At 42.5% G+C, this 23,359-nt stretch overlaps 1 protein-coding gene across 1 annotated transcript; it reads left to right on the top strand.

Moving 5' to 3' along the window:
• The first annotated feature begins 385 nt into the window (after nt 1-385).
• Nucleotides 386-17,109, top strand: ZBTB44 (zinc finger and BTB domain containing 44). Its single transcript, XM_010159891.1, has 5 exons — nt 386-1,403; nt 5,962-6,046; nt 11,482-11,645; nt 13,966-14,266; nt 16,342-17,109. Exons 1-5 carry the CDS (start codon nt 386-388, stop codon nt 16,622-16,624), a joined length of 1,851 nt encoding a protein of 616 aa, XP_010158193.1. The 3' UTR covers nt 16,625-17,109.
• Nucleotides 17,110-23,359: the final 6,250 nt, after the last annotated feature.

The following is a 23,359-nucleotide window of genomic DNA, read 5'->3' as shown; positions in this document are numbered from 1 at the left end:
GTTTCATACACAATGGCAGTTTTAAAAGTGCTTTCTTTTTACTATTACAGACATCATTTTTCTCTAAATTCTGTTCAGAATTTGTTTTGAGTGGGCAGTAGCGGAAATGTGGAAGATGATGTTAGCGATAGATCTCATAATTTGAATTTTTTTTTTTGTTGCTTTAAATTACAAGCAGGTAATTGCATTTCTGTAGAGTTAGTCCATTGCACAGTCTGTATCCTAGAAAATCCTGACCCTAGAGAATCCTGCTGATCATACAAAGTCTTATAACCGTGAAGCCCCTTCACTTTGGCGTTGAGATGAAAATGACCATTTCCCTCTTTGTTTTAGGATACCTGTGATCTCTCGTATGTGGCAAGAACGCTAGCAGAAAGGTGAAAAAATGGGTGTTAAAACATTCACTCATAATTCCCCTGCTCACAGTCAGGAGATGCTGGGAAAGCTGAACATGCTCCGCAACGACGGGCATTTTTGTGATATCACCATCCGCGTCCAGGACAAAATCTTCCGGGCGCACAAGGTGGTCTTGGCAGCCTGCAGCGACTTCTTCCGTTCCAAGCTCGTCGGCCAAGCAGAAGACGAGAGCAAGAGCGTGTTAGACCTGCACCACGTGACAGTGACTGGGTTTATACCTCTTCTGGAATACGCTTACACGGCAACGCTCTCCATTAACACAGAAAACATTATTGACGTGTTGGCCGCTGCCAGCTACATGCAGATGTTCAGCGTTGCTAGCACGTGCTCAGAATTCATGAAGTCCAGCATTTTATGGAATACACCCAACAGCCAGCAAGAGAAGGTGCTGGATGCAGGGCAGGAGAACAGCGCCAACTGCAATTTTACTTCTCGAGACGGCAGCCTTTCTCCGGTTTCTTCCGAGTGCAGCGTAGTGGAAAGAACCATCCCTGTTTGCCGAGAGTCGCGACGGAAGCGCAAAAGCTACATAGTTATGTCTCCCGAGAGCCCCCTCAAGTGTAACACGCAAACAAGTTCCCCCCAAGTGCTGAATCCTTCCACTTCTTACCCGGAGTCCAGAAATCAGCCAGTGGACTCCTCCTTAGCTTTTCCCTGGACTTTTCCTTTTGGAATCGATCGAAGACTTCAGTCTGAGAAGGTGAAGCAGGCGGAGAACTCTAGGACTTTGGAAATGCCTGGGCCCTCCGAGTCCAACCGAAGAATTGCAGATTACGTGACTTGTGAGAGCACAAAAGCCAGTTCTCCCCTTGTGATTGAGGAAGACGTGCGCGTCAAAGTGGAAAGGTTAAGCGACGAGGAGGTTCACGAGGAGGTATCGCAGCCTGTTAGCGCATCCCAGAGCTCTCTGAGCGATCAACAGACAGTCCCAGGAAGCGAGCAAGTGCAGGAAGATCTCCTGATCAGCCCGCAGTCTTCCTCTATAGGTATGAGGGTTTCTGGGGTTAGATGTGTGCACAAGTGCGCGCTTGGGAGTTTATTGGAAGAAATCTGCTTCGTGTTTTTTCGTGCTTTACTTTTGTGAAACTGCCTTTTTTTTTTTTTTCTGTTTTGTGAAACATTACATATAAACCCCCATGATGGGACGGGACTTGGAGCTCTTTAAATAACTTTGCAGGAGGCAGCTAAGAAAGGTAAGCCTGTTGGTAGACCTCCTTTTTCAGTAGAGATCCATAACCCTTTTTTTTTTACCTCTAGTTGCTTGACTGGGGAAAATAATTCTGTTTTCATTAGTGTCAAAAGGCATGATCTCAGCTGAGCTACAGCACCAAATCTGGGAGGCTTGTGGCTGTAGCCGCAGAGGGAGAGAGTGGTACTTTGCATCAGCCATAAAATCTTGTATAATCATGACAGAGAGCCTTTGTGAGAAGATTTGCAAAATAAGTGGTGGAACGCTGTCATCTTAGTGCCCCAGACAAAAACAAAACCACACAGTCATAATATTGAGAATCTTTCCATTTCTGTGGGATTTGGTTCTCAAGTTGCTTCTTCGAACACTGCCAATTGCTGAGAGAAACCTTTTTTCCATGAAAGACAATTTGAAGCAGTTTTGGGATCTTCTAGCAGGCTGTTGCTTATGAATAGCTAATACTTAAAGGTTACTGTAACAGTCCCTTTTTTCCTCTGCAGAGTGTGTTGAATGGCCTTTAGTAAGTCAGAAGATACAAGTTTTGCAATATTTCTAGTTTAATTACCCAAATTTTGCCTAAATCAGCTATTTTGCTCTTGGTTAAGTGGCTTGACCTGTGCTTGGTAGAGTTTGTTTACTGAAAGATTTTTAATAAAGCCTGTTTTGTTTGAAGAATGGCAAATGTACTGGTCTGCTTCATTCGAATAATGTATACATGAAAGGCTGCTGCAGTTAATTAAATAAATACACTACAATAAAGTAAATAAATGTAGCCTTGTAGCCTGCCTTATTTATTGTGTTTGGTCAGTCTAACACCGGGCCTTCTCTGAAGAAAGCGAGTGCTAGATCTGACCATTCCAGGACTGCAGTATATAATCAGTGTGGCTAAACCGTTCAGGTAATACTCGCTAAAAAGAAATTAAGATATTTTCTGTTTACCTCATCCTTCAAGACGTTACGTTGTTGTATTTATTCATCAGTTTGAATAGCTCGTGTGTTGATATTTTACATCAGTAATGCTTTTTCCAAACGAAAATGTTTTATTTACTGGAAACGAGGCTGTTTACCTTTTCTGAGAAGCAGACTTAATATCAGTTTAAATATAAATCTTTTAAGTGTGGTTTGCCAAAGTAGCGCATGCATTCAAAACTAAAAGAAACAATTTATTAGCTGGGTAGTCTCCAGGAAAAGTGGTCCTCGTTCAAGAGCAGGTTTAGTTTGACTCAGTTTTTAACTCGTTATAGTGGGAACTTCGGAATGGCCTTGCCAGGGCCGTGTGCTAAGAGATACATCTTATTTCATCAACATAATTGTACTGTCAGAGACAAAATAGAACAAGTCGAAATAATGATTAGGGAGAGCTAAAACCAGCATATCGAGTGAAAGGAGGGCAGTTTACCCACTATAAATACGATACCCACGCAGCTTGAAAGAACAAACCTGGTGTGAGCTCTAGATTACAGGTGAGTAGCGTACGAGCTACGGAATTTTTGGGAGGATATCTCTTGGAGTTAGAAGTATCAGAATAATTGCATACTCAGAATTGGCTTGAATGAACTGGGACATGAGAATGTGAGACTAGGATTGAATTTAGAGAGGGGTGCCACTGAATGCTGTAAAGTCTCCGATTCTCAGAGAGTCGTAGTGTTGAACTGGCTTTGGAACATACTCCGGTAGCCAGGCACCTCACTGAATTCTGTCCTTGCTTCAGCCAGTTTCCTGAAACCATTTCTGTGGCCAAGCAACTTGGCACGTCCGGTCTTCAGAAGGTGTCTGTATCGAAGCGACATGGCGTTTGTGGGGAAGTTTTCTATTTCCTATTCCAGGTTTTGTATTGCGGAGTTCACGTACCTGACCGTTTGTACGGCATGGGGCAGAGGATCGTGGGCTTCAGGGATTATCATGTTTAAACTTAAACGTCTGTTATTGAGGGTGTTAGTACAGCATGTTCTTCCTTAAAACAGCTACAGAGAGAAGAACAGTGTGCTAGGCCAGTCTTCAAAGTACAGATCTGTTCTTTGTCTTTGAATATGTTTGCATTAATATTTAGTGGTCTTTGCATAACATCGTTAACTACCCTCAGAATAGATTTTATTCAGGTTTTGCTATAAAGAGAAACAGTGCTCTTGCTTTTTAGCACAGTTCACATGTACCTAATATATGATAAGGCACGCTTTGTAGCTAGAAAGCACTTTTTACCTCCCAAAGTTGTATTTCCTTATGCAGTAATACAAGAACAGTAAATGGAAGCAGCAAGATACGTTAAAATACAGCTTTCTCTTCCCTGAGCTTATTTTCCTCGTATAATTGCATATATTTATCTCAGTGTTTTATATGAAAAAGCATCCCTGCCTCTCTTTCTGATATTGCAAAAAGCTCTTATTCACTCTTTGGGCAATTTCAAGAATTGTTCATTTGCGATTTATTATATTTGGAAGCACTTTATAATACGGAAGGAGACGTGACGCGGGGCCTTGATAAATAAGTCATTATGGTTACAACAATAGCTATGTCTCAGAAGATATTTTCATAACTCATTAACATTGTTCCCATTTGAGAAGTGAAGGCATAAAATTCAACCTAAGAGTAATTGGGCTTATTTTGCAGTAGACATTCGGTTAAGTATTTCACGAAAAAGAAGGATAAATCGAAACAGGATTAACTTCTGTAACTTTACAGATTGCACGGTTGCTGAATTTCCCAAACATAGTTTGTCAGCTCGTAGCAAAACTCAAAATTTTGATTCTGCTAGGGTTATTCTGAAACTGATGGAGGTGCAGGTTTCCTTCCATCGCTGGCTCCGTAACATGGGATCACGTTAAGACTATCATTTTTCACGTCGGTGAGGTTTTATGGAACACACTGTCTTTTACAGGGACAGCCTTTTTTTGAGACAGTACTCTCATTCTTTTTGACAAAATGTGCCCATTTTCTGCTTCACTTTGCATGTCTTCCTTCTCTTTGGTTTTCCATTTTGTCTGACCCTTGTCCTTGTAGACCTATTGACACTTGATTTCACTTGTTCTCAGGATGTAGGTGTAGAGAGGGAAATTGCCTTTCCCCATCTGTTTTCATCCCACATGGATTCAGTGTTAGAGACCCAAAGGCTGCTTGGCTGTTGAGGAGAGTTGAAGCAGTGCTAAGGATTCAGTCTCAGCAGAGGAAAAAGGAGGCAGGACGGAATTACCACTTCCAAGTGACTTTCATGCTACTCATCATATGTATGTCATGATTTGGGAGCCCCCACACTTCCAAGTGACTTTCATGCTACTTAGCATATGTATGTTGTGATTTGGGAGCCCCTGTTGTGGAGAGGGACAACAGCAATTCTGATCCTTTGGAAATATGGCGTTGGGTCATTCATTTTTGTCACCTCCCGTAGGCGTCACCAGAGGAGAAGGAGGAATGGGAGGTGATAGGCTGCTCCTTTCACTCGGCTTAAAGAGGGAGCAAAACGTGGTTTATCCAAGTGGTCACACATAACCAAACCAGAGGATGTTTTGTATCAAGGGCTATGGTTGGCGGGGGGTGGGTACCAGTTCTTCAAGTCGTTTTAGCACTGTACAGCCAAATTCTCTCTGACACGGTGACATCACCCAAAATAACCTTGAATAATATGCCTGGACAAGGATCGAATGCCAGACTCCAAGCGGTGATGAGGCAGACCCATCAGGTGAACAAAGCTGCAGTTTTGCTTTAGTGCTGTGTTTACCTTAGATTCTGTTTCCAAAACCCACTTGAGCTACGTCTGCTTGTCAGTGCACGGAACCAAGCTGTGGAATGGTTTTGTATGTACGTTTCTCTTACAAACAGCTGTTTGGTCTCTTCTGTGTTGCATTTCTGATTTCACAGTGGGCTCTTCCCACCTCAGCATCTTATCCATAAATGAAGGCATTGTCAACAAATACGTGTCTGTGTGGAAGGTTTGGAACACAAATGCAACGTAGTGTAGGAGGATTGAACTCCTTATTACTAAAGAAGTCTTGAAAACTGATGAAATAGTCCCTTTAGGTGAAGGTAACATTTCTGCTTTACAGTGTTAGTACTGGATGTGTTTTGAAAACTCTGGCTGTGCTTAACATAGATTCTTTCCGTTTTCTAGGTGTGCCAAATATCTGCCCTTTATTGAGTTGTCTATTTACTAGATAATCTGTGCGGAGGAGAAGTTGAGCTGGAACACGTTGCTTCAGGGTTTTGTAAATGATTTTCCCAATGATACAGTTTGAGTATCTTACCACCCAGGAAGCAGTGTCTCTCAGAGATTTGGGAAAGCAAGCTTTATGTGTATGTACCTGCCCCCCCCACCCCTTTCTGAACACTTATTTGCATTAAATTGCCCTTTTTTCTTTGCCTAGGCTCAATAGATGAGGGGGTTACGGAGGGATTACCCACACTCCAAAGTACCTCTGGCACTAACGCTCATGCAGATGATGATGATCGGTATGTACCAACGTAGTGTGCAAACTGTTCTGCAGCAAGTGCTGTAATTAACCTACCCAGCCTTAATCCCAGAATGTTTAGTTGTTCGTACATCTACTTCTCTGTGTTGATCAAAGTACAATCAGTGCCTGAAGGATCAGATGCTTTAGAAGAATGTAGGTGATGAAAGTCAGAATTTGCTTCCTTGTTGCTTTTCCTTTCCTGTCTATTTCCAGGCAACACTGGGGAAGAAATATATTTGTGGTTTGGCTGTTTCTTCATCACTGCTCTTTATTAATTAATAATAAAGGAACCTTTACTGTGAAACAGGTGTGGTAGTTGCACACGTGCTGAAGCTGACAGAAAGCCACAAAAGCAGCAAAATGAAAAAGCGCCGAGTCTTGGCTTCACCAGACATTGCTCTTGCCATAAACCACGCAGCAGCCTTAAATCTTGTCTCCCCAACGTTCTGCGTGTAGCTCCTTACCAAGATGCTGTGTGTCACTTACTGTAAATATTTAACGGTCTTTTGCTGCGCTAGGATGAGGGACTTATTAAGGGAATCCCTTATAAGGGAAGGCTGGCAGAGAAGGCAGAACTAAACTGGGTCTGTTTGGTTGAAGATGTATCGTAGATCTATTGGAGTGATGTACCTGCAAGTGGTACACGAGGGTACGCACAACCGGTTTGGCTTTGATTCCTTTGCTTTTGTGGTATGTGTCAAGTATGGCATAGAGCTATTCCCTTTCTAAGCAAAACTCGTAAAGTATTGACAAGCTGGCTTTTGCGTAGCGTTTTGTTAGACAAGTGGGTCTGAGGAAGAAGTGTGAACCTTCGGGAGTTGTTCCAGAAACTGGGTCAAGTGAAACTCCCTGTGGAGATAACTATCAAGAGCTGCATTTTCATAGCTCATGAAATCTTTCCTGCCATTTCCCTCTAAAACCTGTCCCATTGTAGGATTAAATCTGAAGGGAAAATAACTGCCGAGATAAGACTTTTGTCTGACACGGAAGATGTTTTCTATCTGCTCAAAATCTCAGTATAAAAATAATACCCAGCACTTAGGGTTTGAATTGATAGTAGGAGCACATGTTGCATTAGAACTAATCCAGGTTTTTAAACTGCAGTTCTCAAGTCAAGTGGCATATATATGTTCAGTAGTGGATTATTTCAGAAATTTCCTGTAAAATTGCAGGGCTTCAGCACAAACTTCATAGAAAATTGGAAATGCATAAAATCCTTTTAACACACTGAAAATTCCCACTAAAAGATCTCTTCTGTGCAGAGAAGGAAAGAATATTTCCCTTAGTTTATGCCCAAGTTTGAAAATAATTAGTCTCAGAGCATCAGGAGTTATGGGAATTTGTGAGAATTTTAGACTCCAAAATTAAAATTTTCTACCTAGTGATTTATTACAAGGCTTTGAGCAACCTGGTCTAGTGGAAGGTGTCCCTGCCCATGGCAGGGGGGTTGGAAGTAGATGATTTTTAAGGTCCCTTCCAACCCGAACCATTCCATGATTCTATGATTTCCTAAAGTCAAATGAAGGTGCCAAGACTGTTTATTCTGTGAATCCATTAAATGTGTAAACGGGTGCTTTCAAGTCCTAAGAAGTTTTCTGTTACATGGCACACGTAAATATGGCCTGTTGCCCACTGTGCAGCAATCTGGGCACACATTTTTGGGTCCATAAGATGAGATAATACAGAATTCTGACCAAAATCAAACATTTGGCTCCAGCTGAATCAAATGAAAACACGATTAACAAACCATATGGATGATGAAAATTTGCTTTGCTTTTTGTTCAGTGTTGGTTTGAATGCACCTTTAGTTGAAGTCCAGGTTGTGGATTGCTTTGGTAGTGGAGATTCTCAAAATGTCAATAGCAGCTGCGAATGGGCAATGCAAATTTATCTCAAAAAATATCTATCCAAGTATGTATTTATTAACAGAGCAAAAGACTTCTGCTTCTAAAGGTCTTTCAATACAACATCCTTATCACTGTGGAAAGAATCATAAATATTTCAAAACTCAGGATACCTTATCTCTTGAGTTTCTGTGTTAAATAATTAACATAATTAATTCATCCTCCTCCGTAGTCAGTGTTTCATAAACAGCAGGTCACATGTAATTGTTGTCAGCCTAGTAGGCACACAGGAATCTCTTCAGTATTAAAATGACCGTTTCCCAGTGAAGTCTGATGTATGCTTTCTCTGATATTTCACACTGGGATTGCGATACGCTTTTCTAACGTAGATTTGTAGTTCAACCCTGGCTGGTTTAACAGGTAGTCTCTGTATCCTTTTGTGCCTGCATTTAAGGAGTTGCAAAGGCTCAGTTATAAAAGATCTCTCTGATCCAGTTTAATGAGAGCCTCCACTTTTCTAAAATAATTGTTATTTACAAATAGAGAACATTTCTAGGCTCACTGAGCATTCTGGCATTCACATTTGTCAGAGTTTAGTTCTACGTAGTTAAATATGTGTATAATCTCTTGGTGAAAAGAAGAAAAAATCGCAAGGAGAATCTTAGAGTGAAAACATTTTAAACCTATCTTTAGTTGTTACAGAAATTCTCTGAGATGTCAGACAAATCTCAACTGTTAACTGCCACATTTATCACAAATTGCAAGTCATGAAAAATTGTGTATAGATGGGAATAAACAGGCAGGGGAGAAAAATTATGGTTGTGTTTCAGATGTAATTTCTTCGTTGTGCTAAGGTCCACAGTAACATCAGCACTAGGCATTTCAGCCTGCTTGCAGTGCAAGGATGGAACAAGACATGCCAGTCACTGGTAGCCGCAGAGCCTGATGTGGATTCCCATTTTATCTACTTTAACCAGCCTTTCTCATCATGAAGCTTTTATGTAGGACAAAACCCAAACTTTAAATTTCTTCCATGGAGGTTGTCCCCACAGCACTTCTCCTTTCTGTTTCAATTGCAGAGAAGCTGGCAGCAGTACCGGCTTTGAGGATGAGCTAGCCTGAGAAAGCTGGAAACAAAAGGAGGGCTGTGCTTCCTCATTTCTGCCCTAGTTTGAGTGTCTCCCTAGGAAGCTCTAGGAGCACAATGCACTTTTGCCTCTTTGCTGTCCCCTAACACAGAAATGAGGAAGGAAGGACCTGAGAAACATGTTCCCAGAAGGTGAAGTTCTCTAGAACGCAAGTTAACTGTTGTCACAAAAAACCAAAACCTAATTCTTAGTTGAGCACACCACATGTGTGTGCATCCAAGAGCAGGAGTTCTTCCTGCCCAGGCAGTCATCCCTCATCGCCCTGCGCTGCAGCTGTCACTTCTCTTGGCACAGAGCTGTGAAAATTTTAATTGTGAGCTCTCCAGTCAGCTGAGCGCCAGGAAACCTTTTCCAAAGGGATTTGCCCCTTAGCCAGGCTGCGTGACATTTGTCAACCGGATGAAGGGCAAGTTGTCCATCCTGGGCCCAGATCGGCTGCTGGAGTGCTGTGCCTCATGCTTTTTTTGCACTGTTGTTCTGGGGTTTTTAGGTTTTGGGGGTATTTTTGGATAACAGACCTGACTGTTAGTCTGTGTTGATGGAGTTTTAATTGGTATTTGGAAAGCGTATGATCATACCAACTCCAGAGACAACACTGGTGTTTCCACATCTGAGAGGAGTAAAGTCTGTTCTTTATCTAGAGATCTGCTCACAGAGAGGAAAGGGAGTGCCAGAGTTTATCTGAAATTTGGTTAGACAAATCAGAACCTGTGTTTAAAATTACCTTCATTTACTGGAAGTGCATTTGGTGAGCCAGCAGTTGGCTTTTTTAGACGCCTTAGTGGCAGTGAGCTACATTCTGCTGGGCCCAGGATGTAGCTGGTGACTTCCCTCTTGCAAATATTCCTTTGAGCAAAGATCAAGTCTGTCAGCATCTGTCTTTTCCCCAGCTTTCTGGAACCCTACTGTGTATAAAAAAAAGTGAAGGACAATAAAATCTCTTCCCTAGAGCAAATATTATTCCAGTTCCATGCGAGAGCAGAGATTCTTACTGGCCTCACAGGCTGATTGATACTAAACTGCTGCAGGAAATTTGTATCGTGCATATGGAGAGATCCCTGATGCTGTCTCTCTCCACATAAATCTTACAACTGGAACTTTTGCCACCAAGACCCATCGTTGTCCTTAGAATTCAGGTACCCCATTCTCACAGTTGTGCTGACATCCATTTCCAGAGTAGATAAAGACAGCTATGGCACTGATTTTAAAGAGATGGTCCTAGTTCTTGACCTCCTGTGCTGTCCTGCTCTGTGGGTTTTTTTGTGATGCGTATTTGTGCCAAGTGCACGTTGCTGTGAGCCTTAGGAGTCCACAAAATCAGTCCAGCCTTGCCAGCAGCAATCTGGGCTCGAGGGAAGCACACCAGCAAGAGGATTTGCTCAGTTAAGGAGAGTTTCTGACTGTGTGCAACCGGAGGTTTGGCTGCACTTTTTTCTCAATCCATTTCAGACATTGCAGTTTAGTGAGATTAAAATTGTTCTGGCTATGGTGTGTTCAGGATCACAGCAGTTCCCTGCTGCCAGTGACGTTTGATCTGCCATCAGGCTGTGAGCACGCTGAAATGTCTTATTTCAATAAAAAATACAGGCCTTAATGCTCAGGGAAGGGGAAACCCAGGTAAGTGCAAACTCCCCTTGTCATTGTGTTTGTACCAGCAGATTTATTTTGATTTCACTGTGCCCTTTAGCGAAGCAGGTTCCTTGCCAGAGGACTTGGATTCTGTATAACACTGCAGTTCCCTTAAACAGTTTGCAGCTAGAGGCTATGCAGGAGCAATTAGTCAGTTTTAAACAAATTACTTTGAAAGTTAAATTATTCCTTTATTATAGTTTGCGTGCTGTTTTTTTTAAATACAGCGCTTGAGCTATCCTCACAGAGCCGATTGGATCAGGCAAGGAGCGAGTATTGATTAATTAGATCAATGTTTTAAACTTAGAAATAGGTAATTGTAGCTACTAATGTTTGTTCGTGGAACTTGGATTGAAATGAAAATGAATTTGCTTTAATTTCATTTGTAAATATCACTGGAGCTGCGAAACACTCCCTTGCTTTCCAGTTTGCTCAGTTCTTCAGATTCTTCCTCAGGGACTGTTTGCCGACCGTAAATCATCGCTACCCTTGAGAAAATGCCCATGCCTGGAAAATGAAGTTCAGTTTGCAGCTGGTGGCTCAGACTTGTTGCCCAAAGAAGCAGAAGTCAGGGGTTATTCTCTGGTCTCAGTCCCTTGTGCAAAGCCAGTGAATGTAAGATGCAGGTCTGATGTACTGCTGTAGAGGCAGGGATTTCCAGCATATAGATCTCAAAAGAAATGCGAACGGCCAGCCTTTTTCCTCTCATACAAACGTGTTCAAGGTTCAGATTTCCATGAGCAAGGCTGCTTCTTTTTTTTTTTTTTTGGTCCTCCAGCTTGCTTGTAAATGAGTGAATTTTTTCTTTGTAGTTTGGAGAACGTTCAGTATCCCTACCAACTCTACATTGCTCCTTCTACCAGCAGCACAGAGCGACCCAGCCCAAACGGTCCTGACAGACCTTTTCAGTGTCCAACCTGCGGGGTCCGGTTCACTCGCATTCAGAACCTAAAACAACACATGCTTATCCACTCAGGTAAGAAATGCTGCTGCTTCCAAGAATTACTGATGTACAGACTTAGAGAACTGCTCACTGTGCAGCAAATGTAATAACGCCGTTCTTTTTTCATCACCTGCCAAGAGCTCGAGAATTGATTTTGGAAAGATTGGGTAGAGGTATGTCTCACTGAATGCTTGTTTTGATACATCAAATCTGACTGACGGCTCACTCACACATGATTAGCATTTGTGTGGACTGAAAAAAGTCTGATTGCCTGAAACTCATCAGAATAAGTAATTTTCATGATAAAGATCTGAGATGAACTAAAGCATACTTGGCTTTTGTATTACACTAAAGAAGTGATGTAGGTTGAAATTCTTCCTCCTGTGTGTTGTAATTGTCTGCTGAGTTTTAGAGGAGACTTGCAGCCATAAGAAAGTGTTATCTTATGTCCTTGCATTGAAGAATGTTGTATGCCTTTGGATCTCAGAATTTTTGCAGGGATTGCAGGACAACTGAGCTGGTTTGATAATCAATTTAGCTACTACAGATAGTACAGGCAGCAAAAGGTTTGTGTGAATGCCTCCTCTCAGTCTCAATCCCCAAACTGTTGCATTCATTCTGATGTCTAACCTAAGTATGAGCTCGGAATGTCTTCGCTATCAGTGTTTTTCAAGACTTGTCAGCCTTACCTGGCAGTAGCACTGACATTTTAGTGAACGAAGGGAATGTTGAAGGGTTGTTGCACTGGAGCGCTAAGCCTCATGGTTTAGCATCTCCTCGTTTGAGCTCGACTCTCACCTTCACAGATGCCGTCCCATTTTTGAGCAGAGCAACCACAGTTGCCAAGGTGTAAGTTTTTTCACTGGCAGCAATTATTTGTGAAATGCTTTCAGGCAAAACGACCATCCTATGTTTAGGCCAGCAGTAATAATGTGTTTAATACTTAAAAAGCCAACTTTGTGTCCATATCGGGTGGGAAATTACCCCAAGCCGGTTGCCGAAGTCTTAACGGACAGCAGACAGGCTTCAGCAACGCGTCTGGCTGAGGTGACAACTGGCAGCCCCTGAGCAATGTCCGGAGGGATTGGAGTGGCTGCTTTAGGGTAATTAGCATCCAAAAGAAACCCTCAAAACTCTTAAATGTTGGAAGTGTGTTCACATGAGTGAAATGACTGAAGAGGTTTTCCTTAAGCTACCAGAGGACATAGATGCCCATGGACCGTAGGAAAGCATGAAGAGTTTTAGCTCCACAAGACAATATTCTAGTCTATTAACTTGTTTTCACATGTTTAACAAGGAGTTCCAGTGTAACCTTAACTACAGCTTTCTCTGTATAAAAGCCCCAATTAAAAGTTCAGCTCCCGCTTTGAACCTAAGGAAAGCAGAGTGAAAGACTGCTGGAATTAACAGCCTGGACTGATGCACATTCAGCCTTTAGAAACAACCTTTTTTATTCCTTGACAGCCCTATTATGAATAGAGCTCCATATTTCAGGTTCTTGGCCTCGTGTTTGGATTTCCGCACTTTCTGGAGTTCAGACTTCTTATTAAATCTTAATTTTTTTGGTGATGCAGACATTTCATGTTGCAATAGTTCTGTTTGGGTGTGATTATGTACTCTCGGCCACTGCAACATGTTGGAGAGCTGCTATGTTTTAGGGTTTTTTACTGCCTGTAATAAATGAAACATGAAATAGTACCAGAATTTCTAAATTAATACAAGATAAAAATGAGAGGCATGAACCTAAATTGTCTTAGAGAGCTGTCTGTCACCAAAGTCGCTGAAGATTCCTGTATAGAAAGGTTCCCACGCGATATAAAGGCTGCTACTTCACCCTTTTATCACCATCCCTGCTGCATTATAGGGGCATCCTTGTACACACAGTCCCCCTGCCAGAACACTTGTCTGAGGCCCAAGGCAGCCAGAAAAAGACCTCGCAATTAAGGGTAGTCTGATAATTGCATTGTTGGGAACCAGTCTGGCACAAGAATCCCCCGAGATCAAAGGAGTTCAAAGACCCTGTAAGATGACTGCTGCATCGGGTACTTTTTGGCTGTGGCTCAGGATTATAACCATAGTATAATCCTCGGAGGCTTACGTTCATTTTAAGCTGCGGGGAAGAAGACGTGTAAGCGTTACGGACAGGTCACGTTCTTAGGAAATCTGTTGGCTGAGAAAACGTCCCTCGGTGAGAATTGTTTCTGCCATTCCAAAGTTAACCAGAGAATGTCTTCCTAAACCAGCACTGGCCACAGCTGTTCTCCTTTTGCTCTTAGGAATCTGGAAGGATTTTGCCAGCGACCCCTCATTACAAAAGGTGAACCTTACGGGTTTTTTGCTCTCTCTTCCGCAGGCATTAAACCATTTCAGTGTGACCGCTGTGGGAAAAAGTTCACCCGAGCTTACTCGCTAAAGATGCATCGCCTGAAGCACGAAGGTAAACGCTGTTTCCGGTGCCAGATATGTAGTGCCACTTTCACTTCCTTCGGGGAATATAAACACCACATGCGGGTTTCCCGGCATATTATCCGCAAGCCTCGGATTTACGAGTGCAAAACATGTGGCGCCATGTTCACCAACTCTGGAAATTTAATCGTTCACCTGAGGAGCTTGAACCATGAAGCGTCAGAGCTAGCAAACTACTTCCAGAGCAGGTGAGGTGCACAGCAAAAACCTAACAGGGAAACTTGCCTTTTTTTTTTTATTATTTTTTTGTTCCTAAATCATCTTTTCCTGCTTTCAGGGCAGCCTGCTGTGCCTCTCATCAGGTTGCCAGCTAATTCCAGTCCAATTCATTCTTGCGCCACTCTCTGTTATATCTGATCTGTCTTACAGCATAGAAGCTATATAGGAGGGCACTGAAGAATCGAGCGATATGCAGAAGCTGCTTCGGGGCTGCTTTTTTTCTCTTTCCAGTAGTATCTACGGACAGGCTAATGGTGTTAAGCTGTAGCTTCTGTGGAGTTCTGTAAATGATTTGGTCTTCAAAATCTCGTACATAGCCTGCTCACTCACACAGGGAATAGACTCACTACTTCATTTTAAGTACTTGCTTGATATTGTGGAAAGCTTGCATGACTCCATACCTTCTCTTTTTTCATTTTCTAGGTAACATATGACTGAACAATCAGAGTAACAGGGTTTGAAATAGTAAGGGCCAGTTGGGCATTTCCTACGGGGGCACAAAAGAGTTGGCGTGTCTCACAAATGCGCTTCGCTAAAGACTGTTAAAAGGGTGCTGAGGCATGAGAGTAGCAATGTTCTCATATGGAAATAAATGTTTGTAACCGCTGGAATTTAAGATAGAAAAACACGAAAGTGGACGAGGGAAATCGGAGGAAGATAGATCTCGCAGCTCTTGAGTCTGTAGAGAGGGTGCAGCTTGGTGGGTCAAGTTATCTGTCGTCAGCAAGGCCAGAGGAGTGTATTGTAAATGTTACAGCACCTACAATACCATCCCTCCTGATTCCTATACGTTATGGTTTTTCCCCTACAAAACATTTCAGCATTTTGTTCTATTTGGTTCTCTCAAAGGCGGTGTGGGATGAAAAAATTACCCAACAAACCAAGAAAGCCAGTCACTGTTTTTCCAAGAGAATATTGTTTAAAAGTACAAGTGCTTCATATCTGTGGGTTTACGCAGTTCTTGTTCTTAGCACTTGTGCCAAAACTAGAGCAGAAACTCTTAAGGGATGATGTAATGATTGTGGTAAGCACTTCATTGTTGTCATCAAATTAAACTCAGATTAAAATACGTGATTCCAGTGTCTGTAGGCCTTCCCTCGCTTTGGATTTACAGACACTGGGTTTAGCGTAGCTGATTGTGAATTTGGATTTGAAGCAGTGAATGCTGCTGTCATTTAAGGAGAGGGCTGCCTTTAAATGGACGGTTACAAAGCATACGAAATGCATATATGTTTTGTATATATGTGTATATATACACACTTGCGTCAAATACAAGCTTACATGTCTGGTGCTGAAAATTTGCCAATCGATTTTATTTTCGCTATGTGCTCATGCTCTGAAAATACTGCTGGAGAGGGTGGTAGATTTTCTTTGGATACTCTCAGCCGCCACTTGGTAAGAACAAGTTACAGACCTGTGGTCCAGGAAGGACCGGAACGGGAAGGGGATGGAATGCCGTTCTTTTTGCAGTGGTGCGACACGTGTCGGCGTCACGAAACGCCGCTGCGGTTGGCAGCCTCCTTGGGCTTTCAGCAGAGCCCTCGCCTCCCGCTGCTGTGTGCAGCCTCTCCACCCTGAGAGGGGTGCTGCCGCTGTTTCTTGCGTGGGTCTTCCCTCAGTGGTGGAAAAGGCCCGCATCTTTGCCAGTGCTGAACTCCTCTTTCTTCCCGTTTTTAAAGGTTGAGTGCTCCCTTTTTGCAACGAGGTTTTCAGTGCCCTGTGATGTTCCAGACATTAATTTTCCTTCTCATCAAGGTGATACCATCTAAATAATGAGAAGTTGCTGTGTAGGAAGGATGGATGCAAACCAATGAGAAACAGAGGGCCTTTGAATAACTTCTCTGCGTGTTGAAATGAGCAGCAGGTTGCAGTGCTTAGCGAAGTGTGTCGCTGGGATGATCTCAGAGCAATGTGAAATGAATATCTTTGTTCTCTGCGCAATGCACTGTGTAGCTTGTGTGATGTCACTGATGCAAAGAAACTGATACCGCTCGTGTTTGTCTGAGAAATGACATTTCTCTTCTGTCCTTTGCCCCTCTTCTAGTGACTTCCTAGTACCGGACTACTTAAACCAGGAACAAGAAGAGACCCTCGGGCAGTATGAGCTAGGGGAGCATGGCTTTGAAAGCAACTCTTCTGTCCAAATGCCTGTCATTTCGCAGGTGTCGTCAACTCAGAATTGTGAAAGCACTTTCCCCTTGGGGTCTCTGGGTGGGTTGGCAGAGAAGGAAGAAGATGTGCCAGAGCAGCCAAAGACTAACGCCACTGCTGAGGCAGCCGCAGTTGACCCTCCGAAACCGGAGCTGTCATCTATTACTATTGAATAATTCATGGTTTGGTTTAATTTTTGTTCTTTGGAAAGTGCCTGTGTTTGGTCCTGTACATTTTAATTTAATTTTTTTAAACAAAAGTGGGGAGATTTTCCCTTTTTACTTTGTAAGCTACGCTTTAAACAGAAAACTGCAACAGATGTTACATTATTTTTCATGACTGAACGATCACTTCTGTGAAAAATATTTAAGACTGAATGCACAAAAAGATCTTGTCAGAACATCGTGGAAGCTGTGATGCACTTCTAAAGAAGAACAACCAATTCAGATCACTTTAACTATTTCTTCTTCCACAGTTAGAGCAGCTCGTTAAGTTTCCCTTGCTTCTGCAGACTGCTTCTGCAGTTAACGGAAAGGAACCAGAGGAAACCTTTGTAAAACGACAAACAAAAGGATGCATTGGAAATCATTATTGAACAGTTTTGACTGGTTTTGAGCGGATGCTTTAATCTTCTGCATAAAACAAAAAAATGACACTTCCTATCTCTGTGCCTGCTGTTTTTCAAAGCGCTTACTGTAACCCTTTCCTTGGAAATGGTAAGCATTTTTGAAAGTAACAGTCACACGCTTTTTAAAAACACATTGTCCCTTTTCATCTCAGATGAATCAGTTTTGGCAAACCAAGTGATGTCATGCCAGGTATTCCTACTTCTTATATTCCGGTCCTTTTAGAAACTGCTTGATCAAACAGCCTGTCCAGATTGGCCCGTCTAAGGTTAGGCATGGAAACACTGCGTTCGGGAAAAGTCTAACGGTGCATAATGAATTGAGGGTGATAGAGAGGAAAGTATAGATCCGTGCAAGCCTGACAAATAGCTCATGACTGTATCTTTCTGTAGAAGGGGAGGCACGTAGGAAAACGAAGGTTTTCCCAAACTGAAATTCTTCACTTGTGGCCAGGCTGCAGTTCTGGGCACTTCCCCCTGTCCTGTATACTGTATTTTTACTAATCTCCAAAAGCTTAAGAGAGGGAGTTTACAGATAGGGGAAAAAAATGGGCCCTTTTGTGCATTATTGCACCTTTCTTTTTCATTTATACATATGCATGTATAGTTTCTGAGATTTTTATTAGTCTGTTTTGGACAAAATAAGCAATTTATTCTCTTTAGAGGCCAACTTTTTAACCCAACAGGGGATTGTTTACGAAAAGCCTATATAGCAATGATGAATTGTTCCTGTTTCAAAACATTTTAAATCCTTGCCAACTCGGTTTATTAAAGGCCATCACTCCAGCTACATCCACAGCTCAAGTTAGCAATAAATCGAAAGATTTGCAATTTAATTTTTTTTTTTATATTTACCAAAAAGCTGCAAATTGAGAGTGTGGGATTTTCAGAGCAGCGAGTCTTGTGTTGTCGAGGCCGGTGGGGCTATAGGACTGCTTTGAAACCTAAATTAGGAAATCCATTAGGAGGTTGATTTTTCTTACTGCTTCTCAAGTTAACTCAATGTTTGATGCCAAATGCCTATTGCCTACAGACGACATGCTGAGCGAGTAGGTATTACTTGATCTTAGTATTCCAAAGGCATGATATACTCCCTCAGTTTTGAATCTTGGGGTTTTTTTTAAAAAAATCTTGTTTTCTGTCCGGATTTGTTTCATGCAAACATGAGGAGGAAATGAAACCAGTAGAGAAAGGTTGCTCCTGAGGAAACAGAAGTCGTATTATATTGCAAGATCAATTTGTATTCCGTTAGCTTTGGCAGCTCCGTAGGTCTGAGCTGTTTCTACGAATAGCCAACTTTTGTAAGAAAAAAGTTGGTTGCCCTTTGGAAAGAGCTTAAAGGGTTTCAGTGACTTTAGCAGTTCTTTCTCTGCTGTGTTTAGGTAAAACCACACATTTTAGTTAAAGAGAGTGAAAACAGTTGGGATTTAAGTCCTTTCCAAGTTACTGGAATGAAGTTTCTCCACCCGATCCAAAGGGTGTTCTAGAAACATGCTGCGAAGAAGTTCTCTGCCACAAGGCAGTCTTGTGTGTCTGCCTTGGTGAGTCTTCTTCAAAGGGCTTGAAGGAGTTGTTCTTTTTCTGGGACGCTGTACTGTGAACTGGTCCGGTGTCTGTTGATGGGCTGAATTTAAAAGACCAATTCTCTTCCACTTGTGATTTCTGTAACTGAGAAGCCAGTGAGACAACACAATGCCTTTTGCTGAGTTCTCTCTTGAATTACAGGGCTATGGCACTGAACTCACCTACGCAATTTCCTTTTTTTCTGCTAAGCGTTACTCCACTTTGCAGGGGTATGAGAATCCTTTGTCAGGTCCAGACTGTACAGATGTGGTAATCATCAGATACAGATGGACATAACCTTCCGTTAGAATCTGATCATTTTCACCCATTAGATATTTTGCTAAACAGTCTATCGCCGAGATGTGCAAATGCAGCACAGACACAGCAGGATGTTGGATTTTTAAGACTTAAAATTTTGTGTCAGAAGGCAAACTGCTTTCTGAATACCAAAGAGAAGCGGGGAGTGAGGGGGAGAGTTGAAAAGACTTTATAGCGCTAATCTGTTCTTCCTTGAAAGGAAATGAGCATCGTTAGGTAGGAGGCAGGCCATGGCTCTCATTGTTCAGTGCCTGTGTTAGGCATTTTCTGTTCAACCCTCCAATCTCTGCGTAACATCTTAACTTAGTTCTCCCTTTTCAGTCTGATTCCACTGCAGGAACAGCGGAGTTCTTGGAGGTTTCTGTTTGTTTGTTTGCTTTAGGGTTGGGTTTACTTGTTAATTTTCCTGTTTGTAATTGTTTCCTGTTAATATCTCTTTTCTCCATGGAAGAGAACACAGATTAAATACCAGTAGCGCTTTATTTCTCCTGCCTAGCTTGTTGGAAGTGTTGAGTTCTTTAAAACGCTGGAGTTCCTCATAGGTGAGAGAGAAAAACACAGGACATCTTAAACCAATCTCTGTTGCTAATATGCTTAGATTCCAAATCGAGCGAGATAGGTATCTCACTAAACTGGAAGAAACTTGCCTTAAACTACACTTGGGATTAAACCTAAAGCACAAATTTCTTTCGATACATTATCAGAGTGTTTTGAACTCTGGGCTGTGTTGTGGGTTTTTTTTTTCTTCTTTTTATACTTCTTTTCTCTCCCCAAAAATGCCATTATTTGGTATGCATTTATATTGCTGCTTGACAGGGATCACAGAGCCGCTGAGGCTGGAAGGGACTGTGGAGGTGATCTAGTTCAGTCAGATTTTGAATGTCTGCAAAGGTGGAGAGTCCCCAGCTTCTCTGGGGAACCTGTTCCAGCGTTTGACCACCCCCACCGTAAAAAAGGGTTTAGTCTGTTTAGCTGGGGATTTCTTGTGTTTGGGTTTGTGGCCACTGAGAAAGGCCTGACTCCATCTCCTTTGCCCCCTTTTATCCGCTAGTTTTACATGTTGGTAAGATCCCCCCGAGCCTTCTTCAGACCAACCAGGCTGGTCACTCAGCCTATATGGGCCCTTACTGGACTTAGAATTTCTTCCAACTCGCTACGCGTATGACCCACTGCAGCAGTTTCTCTGCCGATGAGTAGTCTCCAGATTCCTTCCCAAAGTGATTTATGTCTTGCTTTTCCATAGCCTTCTCCCATGTGGCACCAATTTTTGCACTCAGTGGAAAAATCCTTTCCTCCCCCATTTATTTTGCAAGCAGAGTGCCTTCACTACCACAGAACTAGCAAGGTTCTGCCCTATGCCGGGGACCCGGATTCTCAGAGTCTGTGCAGGGTCTTTATTCCTTGCGTATTTTGCAGAGCAGTATGTCTGATGGGAACAATGGGAAAGGAAGGGATAGGTTTTTTCCTGATTTAACGTGGTGCTTTGGGAGAGGGGAAAAAAATTGGGAAGCTTTCTATGTGCCTGCAAAGAGCGGAAGAAAAAGAAGCGATGCTTTAGCTGTGCGGGAGATTTGGCCGAGTTGTAAGGGTTTGTTTTGGGTTTTGATGAAGACACATAGCACAGCTCCCCTGGAAATCCATGGGGATGCCTACGCGGTTAGGAAATTAAGCTCCCCGTCAGAACTGCTTGTCACTCTTCTTCCCCCGCATGGAGAGGGATGTGTGTTCCTGATGATTTGTCTGTCTTTACAGTTTGAGTTCAGTTGTCAGGCTCGCAGGTACTATGGTCAAGTCTCTCATACTGAGAGATTAGTAGACTAGGTTATTGAAAATGGTTCTGGGTTCACATGTATCTTGAGTCTAAAAGGTGTGAATTTAAACTTTTTGAAAAGTAATAGCTGCCAATGCAGTAAAATATATTTTATAAGACTATGATCCCTATATGTCCCTTGCGGGATGAAATTTTATTGTTTTTAAGCTATGGTTTAAAGTTTTTATACGAGGGCTTCAGTCGCTTCTTGGTTGCTGGCTTTCCCCCCCAGCCCCGGGGCGTAAGAGCACTGAGACTACTGCAGGTCTCTCTCTGAGACAACCATGAAGCATTTTATATGCAAATAGAACGGGAGCTTTGTGCACCCTGCAGGGATGGAGAAAATGCAGATGCGGGAGCACCTGTTGCTCCTACCTCCGTTGCAACTTCCACACCATCAGAGTATGGAAAATAGCTAATTTTCATTCAGATCGATTCAGTTCGAGTTTTGCTTACAAGGTGAAACCCGGTTTTGGAGGGTTCTCATCTCCAGTTATGGACATAATAAATTCCATAGCATCTCGATGGCAGATAAGAGGGTTCAAGGCCGGACGGTGCCTCAGCCACATCAGAGGTCCCTGGGAAACAGCGTCGGTTCAAAGTACGTGAGGAAATGTACCATAAAAAAACCAAACGTGATTTCCTTTTGGGGTTTTTTTTTAATGCAACAGTACTTACTGCTCTGGGTTTTTGCTAACTCCGTGTGTGCTAGCACAGTAATTCGGTGTCTCACAGGTCTCAACTCCAAATCTGGTTGCACTTAAAAAGCTGAATGAGTTTGTGGTGCTGCCAGCCTGTGTGGCAACTGTACCTGCAGTCTTCCCGAGGGTTGCTGAAGTCCCCAGAGGAGCGGTTTTGTTTCACCATTTGTTTAGCTGATGCATGCTTTTGATATTCTGACTTACAGCCCTGGCTACACCAAGTTCTTGGACAGCTTCCTTGCCCTGTTCCTGCAGTGCCTTCACTCTAGGTGCTGCCCTATGGTGAAACCCCGAAGAGGGAGAAGAGTAAGCTGGAGGGGAAAAAAAAATGTGAATTAAATTATTGTTGGGCTTCTTTGTGCATTTTAGTAACAGTGAAACCCCCTTAACTGTGCCAGTCTCCGGTCACCAGCCGTATATCCAGTCGTCATCTCATCCACAGCACAGCTTCTCTTGTTGATGCTGGCCACAGCTAGATTACTTGGCATGTTTCTTGACTAAACAGAATTGTTTTTTGGTTTTGGTTTTGTTTTTTAATGTATACGATGTTTAAATACACTTCACATTTTATATAATACTATCTGGCTATTAGTATTTTTCAGGAACCATAGTTCTTGGTGGCTATATATATTTTTGTGACTTTTTTTGTAAACTAAGTGCCGTTTCAACGTTACAATCATTTTTAGAGTTATTGTAATCAATGTGAATATCATGTTTTTTCAAATCTGTTCTGAGCCTGTAGTGTTTGCTTTGTGATCATATGTGTAATGTATATATTCTGTATAGTTACATTGTATTGAAATACTAGCTTGTTTGATATAAGAAAAGTATGTATTGGGTACCTTTTTGCTAGCCTGGTTGTTTAATCTTTAAAAAAAAAAATGTTCTAAAATACAAAAAAAAAATAAATCTCCAAACTGGTCCCATTCTAGGTCAAAATTAAGGGGGGAGAAAAACTAGTTTTGAGTGTCTTTGGATAGAAACATGAAGCTAAGATTTTTCATTAAAATATTAATGTTTTATGGAGTATATCTTTGCTTTGTGTCGTTCTTTAACTGTGCCAGAGTTTGTCTCGCAGTCCCCAAGACTGGCTTTGACCTCGTGTGAGGAGGTGCAACCCTGTTGCTACAGCTCCGTTCGCTTAGAGCTTTGGCTTCTAATTAGGCTCAAAATAGTTGAGTGTGAGCAGCACTCCCTGTTGCTGCGGCTGTCACTGGGAGGAAGGTAGTTTAAAACAAAGTAAGCGTTAATAAATGACTGGAGACGTTGCGTGGGTCGAGTATTAACGATCAAGTGCTGTTTGATTTTCCGTCGTATATTACATTTCCCTTTGTTAATGTTCTCTTTTAGGCTCTATTCTGCAAAAAGCGGTGGGGCCGTCTTTCGGATGGGGCTTTATTGCTGGAAAGCCAGCCGAAGGGCGAGCCTAATCAAATTAGTCCAAGCAGAAGATGTTTAGAAAGGACAGGAGAGAGAGTCGTCGTGAGCTTCAGGACGGTCATGGGACTTCACGTGCACCTCTCTTCTTTCTGCCAACCCTTGCCATTAAATCCGTTTGCCTCCCGCAGACCCACCTGTCTGACGGAGCTGGAATGCCGGCTGGATCACACGTAGCTAGGGCACAGGTACCTTTGGCTGGAGGGGCGGGAGTTAATGAATTCCAAGTTGCTTTCCTCAGGACCTTGCGTAGGGACAGAAGTATTTTATCAACAGCCTCATCAGAAGAGGGAGCCTGTCTGCTGAAGGCTTTGGAGGGAAATGCAAAGGCTTTGACTCTCGGTCTGCCATAAAAGCAAGGATTTTGCTGCTTTGAGGACAGACAGGCCCAGTTGGGAGCGCGCAGTGATGCTGAGCAGACCGTGGCAAACGTAAAGCCTCGATGACTGTCTGTGAA

Source organism: Eurypyga helias, unplaced genomic scaffold, assembly GCF_000690775.1.
Source record: "Eurypyga helias isolate BGI_N326 unplaced genomic scaffold, ASM69077v1 scaffold39169, whole genome shotgun sequence".
Lineage (NCBI taxonomy): Eukaryota > Metazoa > Chordata > Aves > Eurypygiformes > Eurypygidae > Eurypyga > Eurypyga helias.
The sequence above is the reverse complement of the archived record's forward strand: the minus strand, read 5'-3'. Positions and strand labels throughout refer to the sequence as shown.